The sequence below is a fragment of the Capra hircus genome, chromosome 2 (assembly GCF_001704415.2).
Source record: "Capra hircus breed San Clemente chromosome 2, ASM170441v1, whole genome shotgun sequence".
Lineage (NCBI taxonomy): Eukaryota > Metazoa > Chordata > Mammalia > Artiodactyla > Bovidae > Capra > Capra hircus.
The window spans coordinates 17,089,345-17,113,587 of NC_030809.1; the positions used below are offsets into that span (position 1 = coordinate 17,089,345).

The window sequence follows — 24,243 nt, forward strand, 5'->3', positions numbered from 1 at the left end:
ATTAATTGTGACAAATGTCTCATACTAATTTGTTAATAATAGGAGAAACCAGATGTGAGAATTAATGAACTCTCTGTCCTATCTTTTCATTTTTTTTTTCTGTAAAAATGTTTCTAAAAAGTAAAGTTTCTTAAAAAAACACAACCATACACCCACCATGTAAATTCTTTCACAGTTTGCTATCTTTATTACACTTTGCATTTTTATCACAATCTGTTCCACCCTCTTTAATACCCTCTCTTGGCTACTTCATCCTTTTTGCTCAAAATATCACTCAGGAAGCCCGGGACCACCTGGCTCACAACTGCCACAGGGTCTCTGGGTCCCTGCTCGTTTGTGAGGCTGGATTTGCTCTCTGGATGCCCCATTCCCTAGGCTTGTGTGTGCTGTCCCTTCAGTCATGTCCAACTCTTTGCGACCCTATGGACTGTAGCTGACCAGGCTCCTGTGTCTACGGGGATTCTCTGGACAAGAATACTCGAGTGGGTTGCCACATCTTCCTCCAGGGAAACTTCCCGACAGGAGTTGAACCTGTGTCCCTTATGTCTCCTGCATTGGCAGGTGGCTTCTTTACCACTAGCACCACCTGAGAGCGGCTGCTGAAAACAAAGAGCTCTACTGCCCCCTGGTGGACCTGTAAAGTGCCAAGTGCAGGAAAAGCTGGAGGCCGGATAGGCAAGAGCACCCTTCAGGCTGCCAGCAACTGTGAGCCCAGAGTCAACTCTACCCTTGCCCCTTCCCCCCTCAGCCCCATCTCAATTCTAATTGAGACCTGGACACTTCCTAACTCAGCCCCAATTCCCACTTATGCAGTCATTTTGTAAGGTTATATTAATAAACTTTCCAAGTTTATTATTAAACTTTTCAAGAAAAAATTTTTTGGAAGAAAGCAGAAGAGAGAATGAGGGAGAATTGGGAGTTTTCCAGTTTTGCTAGGAGCTGTGACAGCCGTGAAGAACAATTTGGAGCTGTGGGCGCGCCCTGTCCAGCTGTCTCCTCAGGCGGCAGCAGCAGCTCTGGTCCTGATCGGCCTCACTGTGCTGGCCACGGTCTCTCTGTGCAGGAGAGGAAATCACGAAGGGAGCTCCAGAGAGCAGGCAGTGCCGCTCTGCTGTGCCAGGCCTCCTTTGAGGGAAGACCTGCACCCAGCTGTCTGCAGGCCTGGCAGCTCCTGCCCCCGCATTAGAAGGAACACAGCGAGCATGTCTTACAGCGCAACTTGGGACCAGGGCTCAAATGCCAGTCTTGTTGTTGTTGTTTTTCCGTTGCTAAGTTGTGTCAAACTCTGTGACCCCATGGACTGCAGCATGCCAGGCTCCTCTGTCCTTTGCTATCTCCTAGAGTTTGCTCAATTTATGTCCACTGAGTTGGTGATGCTATCAAACCATCTCATCCTTTGTCATCCACTTCTCCTGCCTTCAATCTTTCCAAACATTAGGGTCTTTTCCAGTGAGTCAGCTCTTCACATCAGGTGGCCAAAGTATTGGCGCTTCAGCATCAGTCCTTCCAATGAACATTCAGGACTGATTTCCTTTAGGATTGACTGGTTTGATATCCTTGCAGTCCACGGGACTCTCAAGAGTTTTCTCCAGCACCACAGTTCGAAGGCATCAATTCTTCAGTGCTCAGCCTTCTTTATGGTCTCTCACATGTGTACATGCCTACTGGGAAAACCATAGCTTTTACTGGGACTCAAGCCCAGGACACCTCGCGAAAGAGTGATGTTGCTGCTCATCAGGAGGCAAGGGGGCACACGCAGGTGGCTCCAGGGTAGCCTACCTGAGGCTCGGTTCCAGGACCAGCAGGGAGAACGCAGAGGCAGTGGTGGGGAGTCTCACCTAGCCCTTCATGGCTTCAGCTCTCCACTGGGAGGAGGGTCACGGGAAGTGTGGGGAGGACACAGGAGTGGCTGGTGCCGGCCTTGGGGCCTCTGAGAGGTGTGCACAGTGGTGACTCACGCCTCCGACAGCTCCAGCTTCAAGAACCAGCAAGTGTTGTGTGAGCCTTTGCATCTAGTTTGCTCGATCTTCACATGAGGAAGGTGGCCTGGTGACTACAGCTGCAGACGTGGGGGTGGGGGCTGTGGGAGGAGACCCGAGTCCAGGCCTTGGTGTGGATGCGCCTGCTGCGGCTCCCTGCTCACCCTCCGGATGACGGGCAGCGTCACCTGGTCCCAACATCATCTTTGGAGAAGCAAAATAGACTGGTGGGGCTCAACTACCTCCTACAAGAGATTTTAACGAGCAGAACATCATTATTCAGATTTCAGAGAGGCATTTTTGGGAAGAGTGTGTGTGGGAGACTGGAGACACCATCTGCTGATGAGGGTTACGGGGAACCTTGAGGAAGGGGCTGGGCGCCACGTGGCAGCAAGTGGCCCGGAGGACCAACCTCCTGAGGAGCCCGCTGAACCCTGTGCTTCCAGAGTGCTTGCAGCTTCTTTGTGATTTCACTCTGGTTACTTCTAAGGAGTCCTGCCGAGTGCTCAGTTTTATCTTAGTGTATTGATAATGAAGGGTCACAGAACCAGAGAGAGGATTTTTGGTCTGAGAAGTGAGGCGAGTAACAGGCTTAAGTATTAATACTTAAGGAAAGGAAGGGCCAGGGAGCTATATATGACCCAAGTGAAAACCACATTTTGGACACCAAAAATAGAACCTCAAATGGGGAAAAAAAGACTTAGAGGCTTGTGTATTAACTGTTCCCAGCTACAGTTTGTGACAGTTTGTGCCAGTGTATCTCCTGACTGGGTTGTTAACAGTGATACAAATGCAATTATCTAAAGACATCATGTAGACAACCGACAATGTTGTTTCTCCAAAATTTTATTTTAATTTAAATTACAGGGCCAGCCAGATATTCTGATAAGAAATTTACTTTTCCTCAAGAGAAAGGAAATGCTTTCAAGGCATTGATAACAATTGTATACATCTCCACCTTTTTTTTTTTAAGGGTTAAAAATCACATTGAGTAACTGACTTATGTAAAATTAAACCTTTATAACACAAAAAGAAACCACTTCCAGTATAATAGTTTTGGTAACATGAATATATTAAATGATCAGAATTTCAAATGCATTTTTTTGAGTGTTTTCACATTTTGTTTAAAAACAACAAAAAACCAAAAGTCTTAACTATCCCCAGATTCTAATGCGAGAATAATACATCCGTGTTTTCTTTGACACGCGGCACCCCTCACTGTCTTCCACACAAAGGCTCTAGTGCTACAACAGCGTCACCGAAGTGGAAGCTGCTGTTTCGAGTTCTAAGAACCAGCTTGGCAAGGAAACCTCTCTTCCATGTGGTGTAATGAATGCTTGCACCCGGAATCCAGACACCCAGCACTGGACCACGTGAATCAGAACGATGCATCACAGCCAACTCTGCCTTCCTAAACGTCTTGGATAGTTTCATTTCAAGGGGTTTGGATTGCTTTCTTTAGTTCCAACAGAAAAATCATGGATTATTTTACATAGAGTTTGGTAAAGACAGGCTCAGGAAAACCAATTATAAATGTAGACCACCGTTTCAATTAAACAGAATAAAATACATCTGTACTTTCTGGGGCTCTTTTCCTAAATGGTGCTCCTGGAAGGAGATTTTAAAGCCTGCTGAAACATCAACTGGGAGTCTCATTTTACTGGCTGATAAGTAATTCAATTAGTAAGAGAGGCTAGCAAAGAATAATTATATAAATTTCTTAATCAGCTACAGCCATGCTGAATTCGAACCGGCAAACTCTGATTTGTAAGTTGTTAGTTGTGATCTTCATGTCACTAAGATGAACAGATACCATTCTAATAACTTTACATAGATATATTCTAGGAGATGTTGTTCTGCCGTGGTCACAGTAACAAAAAAGTGGTGCAAAATCAGTTACTTTATAAATACTGATAATTTGCAGCATTAAGGAACAGGACATTAAAAAAAATAAATTTCCCCGTAGGACACCTATGACTAGGAACTCTTCTTTTCCTAAAAGAAGCCAAAGTTTCAATTATTCAGTTTCACAACTATTGTACTGGATTACTTACTCTAAGAAAGAAAAGGTGCTCTAAAGAGGTCTCCCCACACACAAAGAATCAGCATTAATTTAGCATAATTGGTATCATTCGTAGATCTGGAGAACTCTTGACTCATTTTAAATGAATAAGGCCAATATTACGCAGGAAAAAGTGTAGCTGAGTTCCAGGTCTGTATTGTAGTCTATTGATGGCACCCCATTAGATAACTGAATACAAAGAACTGGTTTACTTCGTTTTCTTTTAATGCTGTGATACTTAAACGTTAAATCAGCATTTTCAGGTGATCTGAAGTATTTCAATTACATATGAGCATTCATTTTTTGCAAAAACTCAATATTAGGTAATAGTTACATACTAATACAATAACATTCCTCTGCTGTACAAATTAAATCATTTAAAAGAAATGAGCATTCTAAGAATTATATACAAAAGAAACCTGTAAGCACTGTTGAAATGAAATGCGAGGTGTCGTTGCTAGCTCTACTGTTTTAAAATACCTTCAAAAAGTAAAATTAACAAATACCCTTCAACATATCCAGGTTTACAAGTCTCAAGAAAATCAAATGTCAAAAAATTCTAGAAAGCTGTGAAAAGCATATATACATTTTCCTTATGACCTTATGAAGCTTCACACTTTTGAGAAGTTGCTAAGTTTCAGTATCAATTTATTCGTGTGTCAACTTTATCCACTCAAGGAGCTCCCATCTTGGATACAGTTCCCCTAGGATTTCAAATAAAGCTCTGCACGATCTTCCATGAGTGAAGGCATACAATCTTACTCAGAATCCACACTCAGATCTTTAACAAAGATAAACACAAACAGGCAGGTTTACTCTGATCAGATCAATGCGCTCTTCCCCTAACACACACTATCATCTATGCATTTGCCTTCAAGGAACCTAGCCATGTTCAGAACTTCTACAGCAAACGGAGTCTTTAAATTCTGAAATGACACAAAGATCAAGAAAAAGTCCACGTGTGCTCTAGTGTGCAAGAAAGCAGCAGCTACGTTCTCCAACTTGGACTAAAAAAACAAACAAAAAAAAATCAAAAAAGGTAAAATGAAAACCGTTCACTTAACAGCAGATTAGCAGTAATGTTCCTCATGAATCGATAACAGTGCCTGATGCTGAATAGCGAACAGCAGACGCTGAACTTGGATTTAATATTTTCGGTGTTTATTGGAAATCAGGCTTCTTGCTGAGCTGGTCTCTTCAAATCCCTGATCTGTTTGACTAAATACGTCTTCTCATCATTGAACTGCTCGTCCTCGGTCCTGTCATTCTGGAACTTGCTGAGGAACTCTATGAGCTTGGCTTGGTTCTTGAGGAGGATGTCGAGGATGGGCTGCGTCTTGTTGGGGTTGGCTACGAACACCTGCACAAGGAGAGATCAACGTCAGCTACAGGACAGTGCGCGGCGGAGACGCTGCAGACAGCAGAGCACGTGCGGCCACGCCCACTGCTCCCCGGGGCACCGGCTGCAGTCCAGATTGCTCATTCGGGTGTCTGCTTTGGAAGACCTTACTTTTACAATTAAAAAAGGAGGGAAGTAGTGCATGTTTAAGCACAAAAAGGACCCACATGTTCACTCATGCTCTGAAACTCTGTAGTTTGTATTAAATACAGACTTTGATTTTAGAATAAAATGGGCAGAAGTTAGTTCTGGGCACAGGAGGTCAGAATGGATTTTAAGAACAAAAGTCTCCATGGAAAGCATTAAGAAATGCATTACCCTTTACTTTGGGATTAGTAATCTTCCATGCCAAAGACCACCTGAGGCGAAGAGCTGACTCATCGGAAAAGACCCTGATGCTGGCAAAGACTGAAGGCGGGAGGAGAAGGGGACAACAGAAGATGAGATGGCTGGATGGCATCACTGACTCGATGGACAAGGGTTTGAGCAAGCTCCGCGAGTTGGTGATGGACAGGGAAGCCTGGTGTGCTGCAGTCCACGGGGTGGCAAAGAGTCAGACACGACTGAGTGACTGAACTGAACTGATGCTAAAGATGGGCGACACTCCTCTACAAATCAACTTTTCTTATTCCCAAATGCAAATGCCCTGTTTCCGGGTCCATTTTTGTTTAAATGTTGTACCACACAACTGTGAAAATGGACTGAATGACTGTGTCACTCAAGATTACCAAAATGAAGCTAATAAAACAAGTAACTTGCAAATAAAATGGGATGAACAACTAGTGTTTATGGTCTTAGCACTCTACCTTAAAAACGTGGAAGGCCTCAAACTGGATGTTACGGCTTTTGTCTCGTAGAAGGTTCATCATTAATTTGAGGTTCTCAGGTTTACTGATGTATTTTGTCATAATCGTGAAGTTGTGTCTGTCTAGTAGCAGTTCCCCCAGAAGCTGAGAAGATAAACAATTTATCCGTTTATTCCACCATTATCATTTAAGATTTGAAGTAAAACTAAAGTTTTAAAAACCGTTCATTAAGTAATCATATTATTAAGCACAGAATATTAATAGGCACTGAAAAGATGGACGAACTGAACTATGACCTGAAAGCTAATGAGCACGTCCTGTTTGCTACTTGGACACCTCCTTTTCCTTCTGGGGTTTACGCCTATGGTGGGTCTGGCACTGCTCCCTGAAGACCACATTCAAGCCGCATCTGGCTCAGAATCTGAGACTTATCAGAACCTGTTCTTTAAATACGCATTTGTGTTATCTCAGTAAAAAGAAACCACCAAAGAAAGTGGTCAGAAGATAAGTTACTGGATAACTATAAACCTTAGCTATATTTAAAAATAATTTTACGTATCTGAACTTTACGGGACAAAGGGTTTCATGTACACAGCTTTCTATATACTTACCCCTATACATGTCAAACATCGTTTTATCTTACCAGATTAAAAAAGCTTTATAAAAACAAGTACTTTTCTGGTCCTTCTTAAGCAAGGTATCCTGAAGACACTCTAAGCTTCTCTTACTGACACCACAATATCACTAATGACATTAATTAAGCTAAAAAAAAAAATCTGTTGCTTCAGTTAAGTCTGTGCTTACTGAGTTCTATGAGTTGATTATGCCACATCAGCTCTTAATTTTAAAATCAAACCTGCTTGTTCTAGATTTCTTCTTCTGAAACTCGCGGTCACCTCTTCATGTTGTCATGGTGCCAACTTCCAGTCAAGGACTAGTGTGCAGGTGGCATGGCCTGCATGGGGGCAGGGGCCAGAGGCACAACAGAGTGGCGTCCAGCCTGGCTCCCAGCACCAGCCTGCCTGGGCTCAAATCCTGACATTCTGCTCCTTGTGAGCTCTATATCCTTGAGCATATTATTTAACTTCTCTGTGCTTCAGTTTCATCACCTGCACAAGGGAGTGGATGACGGTGCCTGTATCTTCTGACAGGGCAGTGCGAAATAAAGCATGAATACATGCAAAGCACAGTGGACCTGAGTCCAATAAGAGACATGGGATGAGGTCCAAGGGAAGGAAAACGCATGGATGGAGCTACGTTGCCATGGTTTACTTGCTTTTGTTAATTCCTTTCTGGGTTCCTGGCTATGTTCTACATATCTGAAGTTTCCAGATAACTGATCTCTAGATAAATAATATATCAGTAAATCAAAAATAACCTGATGTGCAGGAAAACAAATATGTTTAGGATTTATAAAGAACTTAGAGGAAGAATTCAAAAGCTCAGACAGGTTTCACACCAATCCAAATCACAAAATCTACAGCTTTCAAAGTAAGCAGCCCAGTATTTACTCTTTCAGAGGCTCAGCAGTTAGCATGACATGTGTACAGATTTACTCAGTGCTCATTTTCTGCCACACAAACCAGAGATACTGAAAATGGCTCATTTCAGCTTGATTATCTAGAGGAGGGTAACCAGTAATTTTAAAAATTTCTTTGGATGTAGAAATTAAAAAATGTCAGGCCAGTTTTATTAAAAATAAAACCCTGGCAGTCCAGTGGTTAGGACTCCACACTCTCACTGCTGAGGGCCAGGGTTCAATTGTTGGTTGGAGTACTAAGATTCCATAAGCCCCACAAGCATGGCCAAAAACCCCCCTGAAATCTGGTACAGGGAATTCAAATTTAAATAAATAAAATTAATTATCATTAAAATTAAATAAATTTAAATAAATAAATTCAAATTTAAATAAACACAAATTTAAATAAATGCCAATGCTGCAAAAAAAGGGAGTACAAATTAAAATACATGTTTAGAGTACCACTGGTCCTCAAAATTTCTCCATGTGTTCAGGAGAAACTGCAGGCATGAAAGACTGGCTTCATATCCGTTACTAAGGTCTCACAAGTGGCAGTCATAATCTTCCTTTCATGTTGCTTAATTCTGAAGTGTTAGAAGGTCTTGAAAGCCTTTCTCCTATCTAAGCAGTCCAAGAATTCAGCATTTGGTCCAAGTCTTCTGATTTGCCAATTAAGAACCCCCTCTCTCCCCCCAGGAGGTATCAGTCCTGGAAGCTGGTATCCAAGGCAAACCTCTCTCGCCTCCTTGGCCTCAGAAAATACTGAGTGCATCCAACGTGGGGAGAGGCCGCTGGATATAAAGAGGTTCCTGGCAGAGGGCTGCTTCTCCGTGAGGCTCTCAGGAGCCCACATGAGGTTACACTGACACACAGGGAGGACCAACGCCTTAAACAGCCACCAGGTGTACCACATCCACCCGAAAATGAACAGACTGCCCCCATCAGCTATCACAACCACCGGTGAGTGCCCAGCCAGCAACCTGCCAACGGAGAACAGGTTAAGGATCCCTGACACTGGACCGAAGGATGCCTGGGAGGCCAGGCTCCACCTGACGGAGCTTGTAGCGGTGACACATTTCTTACGGCCTTAAGGAAAACGAAGGAACCAGCTAGTCGGGGAAAGGACTCTTTTGGGAATGTTCCTAATGTCCTTTAGTCACTTTCCACAGAAAGACAAGGTGTAAAAGAATGACATCCCCACGGGAGCAGCAGCAGGCGGGATGGCGTGTCTTGATTAAAATGAACTCAGATATCTCTGAGGGGAAAGCGCTCTGGGCAGAGCAGAATTTAAAGTGGACCTGGCAAAAAACACAAATGGAATTGCAGATTTCCGCCCACAAATCCTCTGTGAGTCCATGTGTAACTCCTGTCAGGACCAGTTCCTGACAGAAGGAAGGGTGTACATGCGTATACATTTATTAACTACAGTAAGAATTTTCTAGAGTAGGGGCTAACAAACGATCTGTAAAGAGCAAGAGAGGAGATGCTAAAGTCTTCGTTACCCGTAAAGTGTCTGAGGCAACCACTCAAATCTGCTGTTGCAGCCAAGACAGCCACAGACCACACATAAGTGAACAAGTGCATCTCATTCCAACAGAGTTTTCTTTACAAAAGCAGGCAGTGGGCTGGGCGCGGCTCATGGGCTGTCGCTTGCCAACCCCTGTTCTAGAGTTTTAAGTCTTTAATTAAGTTTCAAATGGAACTGTCCACATCCTTTTTTGACACATAGCAGCCAAAGCCGTCTGGTTCCCCATGTCACCGTTGGCAGCCGCCCCTCCCCTCGCAGAGCAAGCCTGGGACCCTCTGGGCAGAATCCTGGGAGCACACCACCTGTGGTGCCTTCAACTTGGTGACGACGATTCTAACTTTTAAAAATAAGGCTCCAAAACTTAAAGAACGTCATCACTTGGAGATTAGATCCTCTTCAAAATTCTGCATATTTTGGTATCTCTAACACACAAAGAGGTGAGCTGGGGGGGGGGGGGGGTGGTGCCCTGAGTGAACCACTGCTGAGCCCTGCTCCTTTCCACAAAAATCTCGACCAGGGACACATGCATGCTTCCTGCAAAGCTCTGGGCCCCACACACGTTTCAAACAAGGGGTGGAGAGAAATGAGCGACTCAGGTGATCTGTCATACCTTGAGTGACTGTCTTTTTGTCACATAATTTTCTGAATGAAGTAACTTCTCATATTCACTGAAGAACTAAAAGACAAGAAAACACATATCAGAGAATTTTCTTAAGCGCAGTAGATAACATTGAAAAGCTTGAGCACACACTCCTAATGGCACAGAGGCCAATCTCTGCCCAAGCTCTGCTCCTCCTGTCCATTTCAAACTCATCCTCGAGTAATATCTGCTGGTTACTGCCATATAAAAGGCTCCTGGGCTGGCCCCCTCACAGCTCCAGAGAAGTGTGCACAGAGCTTATATCTTTTCTGTCACCCAAACTTCATATGCACACAACTTAAATCCTTTCCCCACCTCCCCACCCCACTGTTTTCTCATTGTTCTCATTTCCTGGTATTGAATTAGAAAATTCACACACATATATACTTTTTACACAACTCAACTAGTCCAAAGCACAACCACAAACAGAAAAGTTATCTGTTCTTTCAAAGCAAGAAAATAATTAAGAGTAGAAGAGAGAGAAATTCAGCACTGTTGGGTAGGCAGGTGTCTCACAAATGGTGGGACTTGAGCTCAACTTTAATAATGAGAGAGATTTTGTTTAGAAATGGGGAGAAGAGCTACTCTTCGGGGTAAGAACAGAAGAACACAAGACAGAAGACGTGGAAAATGCAAAATGTACAGAGTGGGGAGCTGACGAGGATCCACTAGAGTCACAGACGGGCTCACTGACCAGAACCGCGTCCGGGAAGGGAAAGGAGCAGAAGCAGAGGGCAGGAGGGAGGCGGGGCACAGACAGGAGGGACACATTGGGGCCGGGCCCCCCTCCCAAAATTCAGAAGAGCGGGCCAGTTAGCTTTCTGTTTGTTTGGACTATGGATAGGCTTCTGAAGTTGCAAAGCGTCGCAGTGCTAGTGTGGCGCTGCTGGGTGTCAGTGCATCACTGGGACTTGCCCCTGGCTGCAATGGGTGGCTGAGGACCCCCACTAGGTGTTCTGCCCACACTCAGGCTGCTTCTGCCTTTGCTTTGTGATGGGTCCTCATCCGCCATTCACCTGTGGTTTAGAGCAGGGACTGGCAAACTCCAGCTCATGGGCTACAGCCAACCCACTGTCTGTTTTTATACAAGTTTTACTGGAATACAGCCATGCTCATTCGTGTATTGTAAATAGATTCGTTTATGAACTGTTTATGGCTGCCTTTGCGGTAGAACTGACAGGAAAGTTGACCAAGAATGCACAGCCATGAAGCCTCAAATATTTGCTCTCTGGCTGGCCCCTCACAGAAGAGGTTTTAGTGCTAACCCTAACCGCCCCTGCATCCATTCTTCTCTCTCTGGGCAGAGGTGGGACCGCCCTCTATGGAGTGGGCAAGGGAGTGAGGCTTCTGTCCTCAGAGGCGCCTGTTACCCCTTCCTTCTCCTCAAATGATCATCAGGCCATGATCGAAAGCAGTCGGATCCGCCTCTGATCAGTAACACAGGAACACCTCAAGTTCTTGACGGAACATGCAAGTTAAGATTTTCTGCTGTGTAATTTTTAGGGGAAGCTTGGTGGCAGGAGATTCTTCTCAAGAACTGCCTGGTTAGATCTCAGCCCCGGGTCGGCAGTGAAGGACTAGGACAGACGAGGGACTGGCACTGTCTGGGCTCCTCAGAGATCTGATCTCCGTGAGCTGCACCTCAGTTCAGCATTTTCTTCACTGCAGTCACCCTCGGGGATGACGTCAACTCCATGACGCTGCGACTCAACTCCTGTCCAAGAGCGCCAATGGGAGAAGCCAAGAGTGCTTCAGGCCCCAGTGGTAGAAAAGGCTGTTTCTTTTGAACAAGCTTCAGAGACACTGTCATCTGTTAATGGTTTTGTTTCCCTCTATGTTTTGATTATTAGAAAGCTCAGAACCAAAGTGTACAGGCTTTAGAGTATGTGTTTTTGTGTAATAACTCCATGTTCAGCTTAATTTAAATTGCTCATATCTCCCCTTTTCTTCTCCTCTCCCAGATCTGCCTGCACTGTATACATAAAAACATACATACATATATATATATATATCAGTTAGCTGCTGCACATATGTTTTCTAAAATCCTGATAACTAATGTCACCCATTAATAACACATAGGAAAACATTTTATTGCAAAATTAAAGTGACATCATTGCCTATAGTAAGTTTCTTGGAAATACCGTTGGTAGGTTTTAAATTAAGACACTTGTATGCTTAATTTGAGATCATGTTTTAATAAAAACAATTTGTTAATGCTTATTAAATGCTTACTGTGTTCCAGGCACTGTGCCTTGGACTCGACACACACATTTTTACCTAATCCTCACAGCAACCTAGTAGTAATAAGAAGGTGCTGTTATGAGCCTTCTCTTAGAGCTGAGGATCCTAAAGGTACTGAGGGTCAGGGAAGCACATGGTGACGCTGAGACTTGAAGCCAAACTCCACACAGTGTGGTGCTGAAGCCCACGCTTCTAACTCTGTAAAAGGCACTGACAAAATGTGCTTCTGACTAAAACCAGCAAACACATGGGAAAAACACCCCTACATCCCAGTGCACACGGGCAAAAATAAAAATAAATGACCACTGATGCTTAAACCATCGATGAGGCTATTTCTGAGGGAATTACTATGGACTCTGCACTGTGTTATGATGTTACTGCTGCTGCTGCTGCTAAGTCACTTCAGTCATGTCTGACTCCGTGTGACCCCATAGATGGCAACCCACCAGGCTCCCCCGTTCCTGGGATTCTCCAGCCAAGAACACTGGAGTGGGTTGCCATTTCCTTCTCCAATGCATGAAAGTGAAAAGTGAAAGTGAAGTTGCTCAGTCGTGTCCAACTCTTAGCGACCCCAACAAGGACTGCAGCCTATGAGGCTCCTCCGCCCATGGGATTCTCCAGGCAAGAGTACTGGAGTGGGGTGCCATTGCTTTCTCCTAGTGGGAGGGAAAGATGGGAAAAGGAACATGGAAGAACTAGAAAGCATAAGCTCTGCCTCCAAGAATCTTCTAATTTAGCTGAACAGCACAGCAAATTTCCTGGTGGTCCAGTGGCTGGGACTCCACACTTTCACTGTCGAGGGCACAGATTCAATCCCTGGTCAGGGAACTAGGATCCCATAAGCTGTGACATAGCCAAACCACCGACCCCCCTACCCCGGCCCCGAAAAGAAAAGCTAGTTGAACAGTGAATAATGAAGTATTAACAAAACTTAGGATTTTAAAAATTCAAGTAACTAGTGGGAGAATGAAAAACTAAGCCAAATTTTAGAGGAGAGATAGAAATTTTAAATGGACTGTAATCACGGTAACTTCTCCAGGAGCACCCATACGGTTTTGGACAGCACCGAAATTAAACTAGTGCGGCACAGGGAAGCGCTCGTGGGCATCGTGGGGAGCAGAGGGGACACACGTGGGAGAGAAGGAGTAACCCTGCTGTCACAATGATCAAGGGCACTGAGGTCATCAGAGCGCCCAGACCTGCTCACAAACCTTTGTGGGTTCTATCACCAGGAAGTCTAACATCAACTCCAGCTGGAGGGGGCCTTACGGCTGAACTAACCAATGTACTACTTTACAAATGAGTACTGACTCCTGAGTCTCCAGAATGAAGGGCCTCGGCCTTGGCCACAGGAGCCAGCAGCAGAAGGGACACTGCTCACCCACCTGCTGTGCCCTCTAGGCTAGGGCTCTGCTCACCCACTGCTGCGGAGTCTCTGTCTCTCTATTTGTAAGCAGCTGGGACATGCGCAATGGACGGGAAGTATGGGGAAGAAAAGAAGCCACATAGTAATTTTCTCTTTATCTTAACTGTATATTATCATTCAGCAGCAAAGTGCTTTATTTTCCTCTTCTAAAGCAAGAAAAGATGCAAAAGGGAGTGTGTCATCAGAAAGAAAATCCTGCTTCTGACCACGCAACCCTCTCTATCTCGGTTTTTGTAGAGAAATGATTACAGCACCAATTAAAAACATATTTCCAAAATAAATCTTCTGGTACAAAATCTAATTAAAAGCTTTCACTTCTGGTAACAAAACTTACAGTGTGCTATTTTAAAATAGAATTTCATATACTTACTCTATCATAATGTTGTTCCAAAAATTCCGCACTGAGTAATTTATGTCTTGTAAGTAAATCCTAGAAAAAGAAAACATACTTTTTACAGTTGTTGGCATTCAAGTTCTTTTAGAAAAGAGAATCTTAAAATTCCACACCATTTTATCTGATAAAAACAGTTGTCAAAAATTACTACACTTAAAAATATTTGAGCGTGAACTGTATTGAAAATGTAGATTCTATGTAAGAGCAAATAAAATCATCAATAATTTGAAATTGTGACAGTAATGGTTATGATTGTCATAGGTCTAATAGCTCTTAGATGGAAAAATTAAAAAGCAAATTTATAAGGTAATGGACATAAAAACTCAAAGAAAGGGAATCAAGAACCAAAATGAAATAAAAGTAAACAGTTGTGATAAAATGCCAAACAGCATACTGCTCCTGGTAGAGAAAGAAGAAATATCTTTTATTAGAAAAAGTAGAGGAGGTTTCATTTTTTTCCTCCTTAACTCAGTTACATTCAGTTTCATCTTGAATGGTACCTTTTTGCAGAGGTAGGGTTTCTTTTAAAAGCCCCATCATAAACATTAGCTCCAAAATAAACAGACTCATGCTGCAAACATATAGAACCAAAAGTTATGAATAGTAGAGTCCAATTCCATGTCCCTGTGAAACAGAGCTTATGCCTGACCCCAGGGATGTCCCTGGAAATTACTCAAGGGTCTTTCATTCAGAAAACATCTCCTATGTGCCAGATAAAGGTCTAGGTCCTGGGGCTACAAAGACAAAAAGAGGTGGTCCCTACCTTCAAGGACCTAGAGTCAGCAATGGACTAGCCATGGGCTCACCAGGTGGGAAGAGAATGGACACAGGTGACCGCAATCTTCAGGGAACTCAGGAGCACAATTCCTCTAGAGCTGCTGACCTGAGAGGTCAGTGTCAACAGTCCCTTCTCCGAACCAACTTTCCTTCACTTGTTCTCTCTGCTGTTTAGGTTACAATGACTAGTGTTTCCTGAAGTATGTCCTGAGAAATGCCCTATGGAATGTTCCATGGTCAACAAAGGAGGAAAGGGCTGCAGCTTTGGTTCCCTCATGGAAACGAGCCCCTCGGGTCTCAGGGGGTTTTGGAGGGAGTTCTGATGCCTGCTCGTTAGCATCCTGCCCTGGAAGTGCTGCTCTGCACGGGCTTGCCCCTGGCCCAGTTACTTCCTACTTTCAGACCCTGACACACACATCACTTCCCTGGGGAACCCTTCCTGACTGGTCACCGGCACCAAAGCATGGTCACAGTTACAACCTGACATCTGTGGGATTATGCTCTTAACATCTCTCTCAAGGTAGGCTATAAATTCTATAAACACAAGGTCATGTCTATTTTTACTGATCTCTGAATTCCCAGCACCTATGCAGTAACCAGCACATAGTAAGAGCTTAATATTTAACAAATAAATGAATGAACCAACAGAATCCAGGAACATGTTTGGGAACACACCACATTAAGCAATCTTTGAAGAACGTTTCTAGGCTTCTAACCCCACCCCAAAGATTTACAGGTGTTCAAACTGCTGGATAGGGTATGCATCCTATGCCCATGGAAGATTTCCCCCAAGTGTCCTTTGGGGATTAAGTAGGCAAAATGAGAAAATCTGGAGTCTGAGTAGCTTCAAGAATCTGGGAAGAAATATGGGGAAGGAGGAGATGGCAGGGCTAGAAGAATTTATATTATCTTAATATATTTATATTGTCCCATAGGGTCTTATGTGAGGGAGAGAGGAACATGAGAACTTTAAGGGAATATATCAAGAATACTTGTTAAGTAGTGCCCTGCCTCTAACATGCTACTCTCAATGTAAAGTGCTATGTCTATAACATGTGGTCTATGACAGCTCTCCCCTGAGTTAGGACCTCAAGGGCAGGGGTTTGTCTGGGCAGATCACTGCTAAACCAGAGTTTCCTGGTGGTCAAGTGGTTAGGACTTCATGTTTCCACTGCAGGGGGCCCTGGTTTGATCCCTGGTCAAGGAGCTAAGATCCTGCAAGCCTCCCAGCATGGCCCACCCCCCAAAAAAATCTCCTGAAAACAAACAAACGAAAAAGATCACTGCTGATCCCCAGAACCTAAAGAACAGTGCTCAACATGAGCAAGCAGTCAAGAGACTTGTGGAATGAACAACGAATAAGCAAATTTAAAGACTGCTGTGTCTGGATCCATGCAAGACTGAGTGTCTCATCTACTCTGTGGCTAAGTCTTTCTGGAGGCCACTCTGAGCAAGTACAGGGCTGAGAACCAAGTGCTCACTGCTCCGTCATGATCTGACCAAAGAGAAAGGAGGCATCTCAGAGGCAACAGCTCTCAACTGGGGTTGGATTCTTGGGTACAGGGAGGTAGAAAGTATTTCTTTGAAAAACAAAGATCCTAAACATGCTGTACAAGTGTTTTTCTTTTTGGTCTGAATAAGGTGACTGTTTCTCCTGACAGCTGTATTTCCGGTAGGAGCAAGAGGCTCACAGTTGGGCCACACACAGCAAGGGGGAATGTCCAGTACGCCCTCATCAGAGATTCTACCTGTTTCCATTCAGTTTAGACAGACCAGGAGGCTCAGGAAACCACTGCCAACCTAGGGATCACATCTCTGGAGCCTTGGGGGAGGAGAGAGACTGGAAAGGGGTTGCTGAGACTGCTCAAGCAGGAGCCTGACCCCAATGCATTGGGGGAGGGAAGTCCTTCCTAATAAATGGCAGATCAGGGCCTGGAGCAGACAGTAAAAATCCAGCAGGGAAGGAGTAATTCTTGAGAGCCGGCACAAAGGAAAAAGGCTGACACTAAGCTGGGAAAAGAGGTGGGGACTTGGGCAATGCGTCTCTCTCCTGAGAGACGGGAAAAAACCCTACCCTCGGGCCTAGAGCCAAGAGCTTGGCGAGCTCAAACCAGGCTGTGGGCTGTGTGTGGGGATGCAGTGGGGAGAGCACAGGAACCGACAGACTAGAAAACAAAGGGAAGCGGTCATGTAGTCGAAATCTGGTGAGCGACTGGCAAAGCTGACCGGGCGCACGTGGGCCCAGATCAGCAGAGTGGCTGGGTCAGCCAGCAGGGGACACAAAGAGCATGAGGTCTGACTTCCCAACCTATCTAAATTCCCATATGGCCAAGCCCTGGCATGACCCAGAGACAGGTCAGGAGTCATCTCCCAAGTCCAGCAAATGGAGCAGCCAACTTTCAGGGTGGACTGAATTAAAAAGATTCCTACAAGTTACGTGAGTTTTGGGTCCCAAACATCACGTGACAAAGATGGCCCTGGAATCCCTGAAGAAATGCTGCTGACCCAGGGGGCTCGTTTTCAGAGAGCCTCAGCAAGCCGTCTGGCCCAATGTTGTACTTGATGACTGTATATGTCCGAAGACAAGAGACTCAGTTCTTCCAACTGTGTGGTTCACCTCTGGAGCTCCAAAAGTTAGAAAGTTCCTCCTGTGGCAGAGTTAAAACTTAACCCCAGGCTACTTCTAGAAAACTGTGAAGAGTCACAGAACTAGGTGGAATCCATTTCCTTGAGGACCCACTTTAAATACAAGCAGTGCTCTCTTGGCAAGTCCCTGTTGAGTCTTCTCTTCTCCAGGCTAAATATGTCCAGTTCCTTTAAGCACACCTCAGATGACATGTTCTGAGTTCCCCTCGCCATCTGCTGTCTTCTGAAAGTCATCTATTAGTCCGTGTGCCTCTGAAAAGCACAGCACCTGGAACACGTGTGCGCTGTTGATACTTTATAAGCTTCCAGTGGGACGAGACCATCAGCAGGCTCCTTAAGTCACACGTTATGTAGTCACAGGTAGCTCTGGGGCAGCATCATCATACTGTTTAATTTTACTGGACTTTTACAGAATTTGTTTACTCAGGGTCAGCTCTCCAGTCAGACTGCCTGGGTTCAAATTCTGGCTTCCCCATTTATTGTCTGACTTCATCCAACATTTTTCTAGGTTTCCATTTCCTCGTGTGTAAAGAAGAGAATAATAATACTTCCTTCACAGGGTAGTTTGAATATGATATGAAGTTACCTACATTTTAGTAATTATTACACTGTGTAACGACTATAGTATTATTTCCTGTTATTATGCCTTATTCTCACATCTCTTATTTACAAAGATGGGTCCTCAGGTGGAAGACCTCAGTTTTTGAGGGTTTTTTAATACTTAAAAATTTTTTCTAATTGGAGGATAATTGCTTTAGTGTTGTGTTGTAGACTTCAGTTTATCTGTATTTAACTTCAGCCTGTTATATATCCTGGCCTCTCTGGATCTTTATGAAGCCTATTTCAGGACCTCTGCGATCTGCTTTCTATTCTTTTGTGGCATATACTTGTTGTCACCTTTTATCTGAGTCTTTAATAACAATCTTCAGCTGTGCTAAGCGAAGACAAATCCACCAAAGATTTCTCTCCAGGATGGTGGCAATCCATTTTCTGGCACCTTATGGATATGGTGTTCAATTAATTATGAATTGCTACCCTGAAACTCCATCCAGCTCCTAGTTTTTCACTGTTTTACAGGTCTGTTACACACCTGTACAATCATTCAACATCTAATATATAAAGGAATAATTCTAATAGCTACTGTTCTCTGTGCATAGACTATGTGAGGACCTAATAACCTGAACATACTCGTATTGTCACCTACATTCTGACAGATGCAAAGACAGGTTAAACCAGTCTCAGAGCAGAGAACTGAATCCAGGCAGCCACGCCCTTCGCCCCCTGATCTACACGTGTCTATGAAATTAGCATGACTGAACTTATCTCTTAGTGAATCCATGCTGGCTGTGGGTACACGGTTTCCTTTCCAAAATGCTCAGAAATCATCTCTTTAGCAGTAATATTTTCTAGAACCTTACACAGGTATAAGGTATATTATTATACCTTATACCTACAGGTATATTATTATCAAGCTCCAAGCTCCACCAGCCTCTGGGGAGTCTACCTTCTTTTACTCTGGAAAATGGGAAATATATTTGTTGGCCTTCTGATACCCCTCCCTGTCTCCTTCATTCCTCTTTAAAAAAAAAATCACAAACAAATATTTGGCCACTGATTTACTATCTCAGTATCCCATTCATTCAAGCTCTGAACGGTAGACGTATTTCAAGCAGGTAGTTTTAATTTCCCTTTAAGACTCAGCACCTGTTCCTCCTCGTCCAGGGTTACGGATGAGCTGCATTTGTTTGAAAGTTTTTGTGTGTGGAGTACATTTTCTGGGAAGGTAGCTCTGGTCATTCTCAAAGGAGAGCATGAACCAAGGATCTATTTTTTCCATTATAAAGTCACCTCTGCCAAGAGGCCACCAGTAAACCGGAAGAGGAGCAACCTCCTTCCCTTATCAGCACCTCTGGCGTGGAGGTCAGACCAGCCCTGCCCTGACCAGACTTCTTAAGGAAGGGTGAGGAGGGAGCTTCAGTCTGTTTGACAGGCCTGTGCCTCTCCTGAAACACTCTTAATTCTAGGCCCTACTTCCTTCTGCCTCTTGGCGGGCTCTCTCCCTTCTATCAGGAGTAGCTCAGACACAGGAGCCAAGCCCATTCCTCACTGCTCTAGAGCTCTCTCCTCCAGAGCTCACCCTTAGAATCCTACCAGGTTTTAAAAGTTTCCCTTCTTCAGGTAGAGAACACCTGCCTGACTCTGCTCAGTCTCTCCATCTCTGGTGACCAGGACCCAGCAAGGTACTGAGATAGAATCATCAGCAAGGCCAATCAGACCTTCAGAGACTGGGACTCACGCTTTCGGCAGAGTTAGCACGCCTCTCACCTCAGCTGCGCCGTCTGTGCTAGGGGCATGTCCCTCGCGTCCTCTCAGTCAGGCGGACCAGCTGAACTCTCCCAGCCTGCTGCTGCTCCTCTCCTCTGCCCTCGCCCTCCTCCTCCCAGGGTCCTGCGCTCAGGCTTCCGGCTTGCTTCCCACACAGGAGCATCCCTTCCTGACACCTGGTGCTGCTACACCTCCCTCATAACAGGTCTGCTGCTTCTGAATGGGGTGTCCCCTGCCACCGGTACATCCCAATCAGGAGTCCCAACCCACCAAGTGCAGTGATACCTACGATGTCATGTTTATCACTCCACGCTATAAGCTCAAACTCATTTCACTTTGCTTTGTACATGTGTGTGCTCAGTTGCTCAATTGTGTCCGACTTTTTGCAACCCCGTGGACTGTAGCCCGCCAGGCTCCTCTGTCCATGGGATTTTACAGGCACAAATACTGGAGTGCCCTTTCTTTCTCCAGGGGATCTTCCCGACCCAGGGATCGAACAGGCGTCTCCTGCATTGGCAGGTGGATTGTTTACCAGTAAACCAACTGGGAAGCCCTTACTTTGTACATTAACATATAAATTACTGAGGTCATACCTAAAGGTTTCTGACATCCTGAATATACTCTAGGTACCTTTCACATTATTACCTTACTCTCATTCAGTGTGAAGCCCCAGGCTTCCAGGCTTTTGCCCTATTTTAAGGGTGTTCCTTCTACTGGAGGAACACATTTTATTCAAAGACCAAGGCATGTGCTCATAGTCTAGATGGGTCTTTACACATGAAACTGAATGTTTACAATAATAGTGGCTGTTTCTCACGGTGACAGTGTTGATGGTTTGCAAGCACAGTAGTCTATGTTGGATTATTAAATTCTGAAAATATTGAAATTGCAGTTCTAAACACTCAGGAGGTCAGACATTTTATATAAGGGAATGTTAACATATAACACAGAGGATGAGATAGTGACATCACTGACTCAGTGGACATAGTCTGCGCCAACTCGGGACATAGAGAAGGGTGGGAAGCCTGGTGTGCTGCAGTTCATCGGGTGACAAAGAGTTGGACGCGACTTAGTGACTGAACAACAGCAGCAGCATATAAAGGCTTGCTCTCACTGTGAAAAGCACTAATAAGCATCACTGCTTTATTCACATACCTTAAACAGCCCAGAACCTTGCAATTCAAAACAAAATGTGCATGCTGTACACTGATGCCATATCACGTGTCTTTAATTTATACAAACACACAACAGAGGGGTAAGGTGGGGGGGGGGAGGCACACTGCTGGCGATTCTGCACCCCTGCACTCTGTGTTTAATAAACAGCTCTGTTCCGAGCATCAGACGGGTGAGAGCAGCTCGCTGTGCCCTTGGGCCTGTTCACAACAGGGTCATCTGTCCTGAAGGTGGATCTACTATTTGAAGATATGTGTAATCCAAACTGCTACAGCCCTGGATGGAAGCCAACTACTCTGTCCGATGCTTAACCAAAGAAACTGCTGCACTATGTTCCAACACAGGAGACAAATCTGATTTTCACATACACTGTATATCTATATACTGTATTTGATGGGGAATTTAACATAAAGTGTACCTTTGACCATACAGGACTTATGCCTTTTAGACAGACTTGAGAGTCTTAACTTTTCCAACCTATCAGAGCTGTGACTCTACTGCACATACCTGAGTCACAAACACACATATAAAATACGTCTGCTGTCTTCCCACTAGAGGGCAGCCGTGTGTAGCTCTGGAGGGTACAGAACGTTTAGGAAAGAACAGCACACCTGTTAATCTCACTTGTATATCTATTTAGAATTCTACAGTTTTTGTTACCTTGAATGTGGCAAATGCATCTGAAGCTATGTCAAACGTTGACATTTCAACATATCTGAAGAAATCATAAAACTGTTCCGACCACAAAATGATTTTTGCAAGTGGTTCATGTCTGATGCATTCTCTTAACATTATTCCACAATTTAGGGCTATTTCTGGAGATTCATACCTGCAAAAAGAAAAGACAAATATGACTGCTTTCCCCCCATCACTGTTCTTTTCAAACTCCCAACAGTTCCAGTTTCTAGAACAGGAAGTTTCAGACATGTTCTAACTAAGTGACAGAGAAGGTTACAAGGTGCATCTCTCTCAGCGGAGAGTATGTGCTCAGAGGGGTGAGTCTGGAGGGCACACATGCGTCAGTGGGTGGTGACCGCTTCAACGCCAAGAAAAGCGACAGCCTTGACAGTGAGTATGTGGGTAAAAGCTCATTCCTTCAGTTAAAAGACTTGAAGGGAGGTATTCAGGGTCACACCGCCAGAGAGGGTTTAGTTCACCTGAGGTGCTCTCAACATTTCAGAAAAACCAAACACTGAATCAAAAAACAATAGAAACGTAAGTTTCCTAAAGTCACAGTATCTAAATGGGTCTATCAAATTATACAGCATTTACACTTCATTGTTTCAATTTAATACTCAAAATAGTACTTCCAAGACTGCTGGCAACACATAAAGGCCAGAGCTTCTAAGACTGCTGGCAACACATAAACGCTAGAGCCGAAAGCCTGGTCTTGAGGATGTCACCAAGCGCCTTGTCATGGGGCCTGAGGGCTCTCAAGTGGACACGGGCTCCATGTACCCCTCCTCAGCTCTCCACACAGACTTCCTCTACTCCATCTCAAGGTCGTTCGCTTCTTTCTTCCCCCTGATCAGAAAGAGAATCTCGTTCTCCTCTCAACACAGCAGCCTTCTCCATTCTGATGTGCACCAAACCTCTCGGACTGGACTCTGTCTGCCATCTGCTCACACACGTCACCCCGTCACTCCACTTCCTCTCACACTTGCACACTCAGGCTGAATCTCCTTCCCCACTCACAGCCACCTTCAGTTTCCTGCCACTGAATCCAAAGACCTCGTGGCTAAAACAAATGATCTTCTAATACAAATTCTGCTTTTAATTTCTGGACAATGTAGACCTCTGCATCTCTTTCTTTAAAAAATGAAAGCAAGACCCCCAGTTCTCCTTTCTACCTCCTCTGTTCTTATTTCTTGCCTGGCTGAAGTCTTTCTTCCATTGCTCTGACCCCTAAGATCTCACAGTTCCCACCATGGCTCCCAAACTGCCCCAGCCCAGATCCACCCTGAACTGTAGTGAAGTTATTTTCTGTTGCTTTTGGACAGTTCCATAAACTTGATGTGTCTAATATAGCATCACTATTTTGCTTCAGATATCCGGGTCTAAAACAGGTCTTACAGAACTTTCTTTGATAATGGAAATGTTCTCTATCTTTGCCGGCTACTGAGCACTTGACAACTGGCTACTATGACTGAGGGACTGAATTTTAAATGTCATTTAAATTTAAAATAAATAATTACATGCTGTTAGTAAGAACGGTGTTGAACCGCACAGATCTGAACACTGCCCTCTTTGTCCACTCCCAGTCTTCCCATCTGCAGCGTCAGCACTCCTTTCTAATGCTCCTCTGCAATATTTCAGTTTCATTTTCTTGTATCCAGTGCTGCATGAAGTCATCCCTGGTCACCTGAGTGCCCCTAATCAGTATCTTTGTTCAAACTCTGCCTTAACAAATCTATCCGACTAGTCTATCAGTGAAAGTGAAGTGGCCCCATCGTGTCAGGCTCTCAGCGACCTCACGGACTGCAGCCCACCAGACTCCTCCATCCAAGCGCATCAGCAGCCTTTCCCAACTCAGGAGCTTAAAATGATTCTTCCTGCTAATTACACGGACTCACGTCTGGGCTTCCCATCACAGCAACGCCTCTGGTGTGCCACCAGCCCCACTACGCCACAAGACCTTCTGATCCCCCCACCGCTGCCAGTCACTGTGCTCATTCTGCCCCTAACTCTCTTGTTTCTGCCTGTGCAAATCTGAAACCATCTGGAGCCTCAAGCCTACATCCACCTCTGCTGGCAAGCCTTGCCTTCCTGACTGACCCGCATTTCACCCCCGAAACCCTCTGCGAGTGTTCTCTGGTAGGACTGTCCTCCTGCTGTACACGTGTTCATCACACGCCCTCACCACCACCAAAACCACATTCCTCTGTGCCACTGGCGGCATGGCAGCTAGAATGGTGACAGGCTCCGAGGTGACTAAAAAGTCTGCTCACAAAATGGCCGCGCACACAGCTTCCTCCCTGCCACTCTCAAACAGGCAGGAGACTAGAAAGACGAGGGTGAGACAATTTGGTACAACAAGTCGGGCAGGTTTTGATGGCCATTTGTCAAGCTGGCCTTAAATGATTAAACCATAAACCACAGAGTACAAGGCAAACAGTTATGCTGTACAACCTGTTAGCACTAGGCAGGAGAGCACATTAACATTTAAATCACCAGTGAAAAAATGACTGCCTCCAGATGCAGGCTAACACAAATAACACGGTTTTTTCCAAAGGCACACTAATACCAGCAGCGTCACTCCTCAAAATGTCTAACATCAGAATACTTGTAGCCTGAGTGGATAATCGCACTGTGTTGAAAACAGTCTGAA

At 44.7% G+C, this 24,243-nt stretch overlaps 1 protein-coding gene across 1 annotated transcript in view; it reads right to left on the reverse strand.

The window, feature by feature from the left end:
- The window catches only part of CAB39 (calcium binding protein 39), a 97,969-nt gene continuing 76,533 nt past the window's right edge, over nucleotides 2,808–24,243 (reverse strand). Inside the window, exons 5-9 of the mRNA XM_018058417.1 lie at nucleotides 21,576–21,744; nucleotides 13,971–14,030; nucleotides 9,904–9,969; nucleotides 6,247–6,390; nucleotides 2,808–5,401 (exon numbers count right to left, since the gene is read on the reverse strand). Coding sequence (XP_017913906.1) covers nucleotides 5,213–5,401; nucleotides 6,247–6,390; nucleotides 9,904–9,969; nucleotides 13,971–14,030; nucleotides 21,576–21,744 — 628 coding nt within the window. The 3' untranslated portion in view covers nucleotides 2,808–5,212. The remainder of the gene's footprint in view (nucleotides 5,402–6,246; nucleotides 6,391–9,903; nucleotides 9,970–13,970; nucleotides 14,031–21,575; nucleotides 21,745–24,243) is intronic.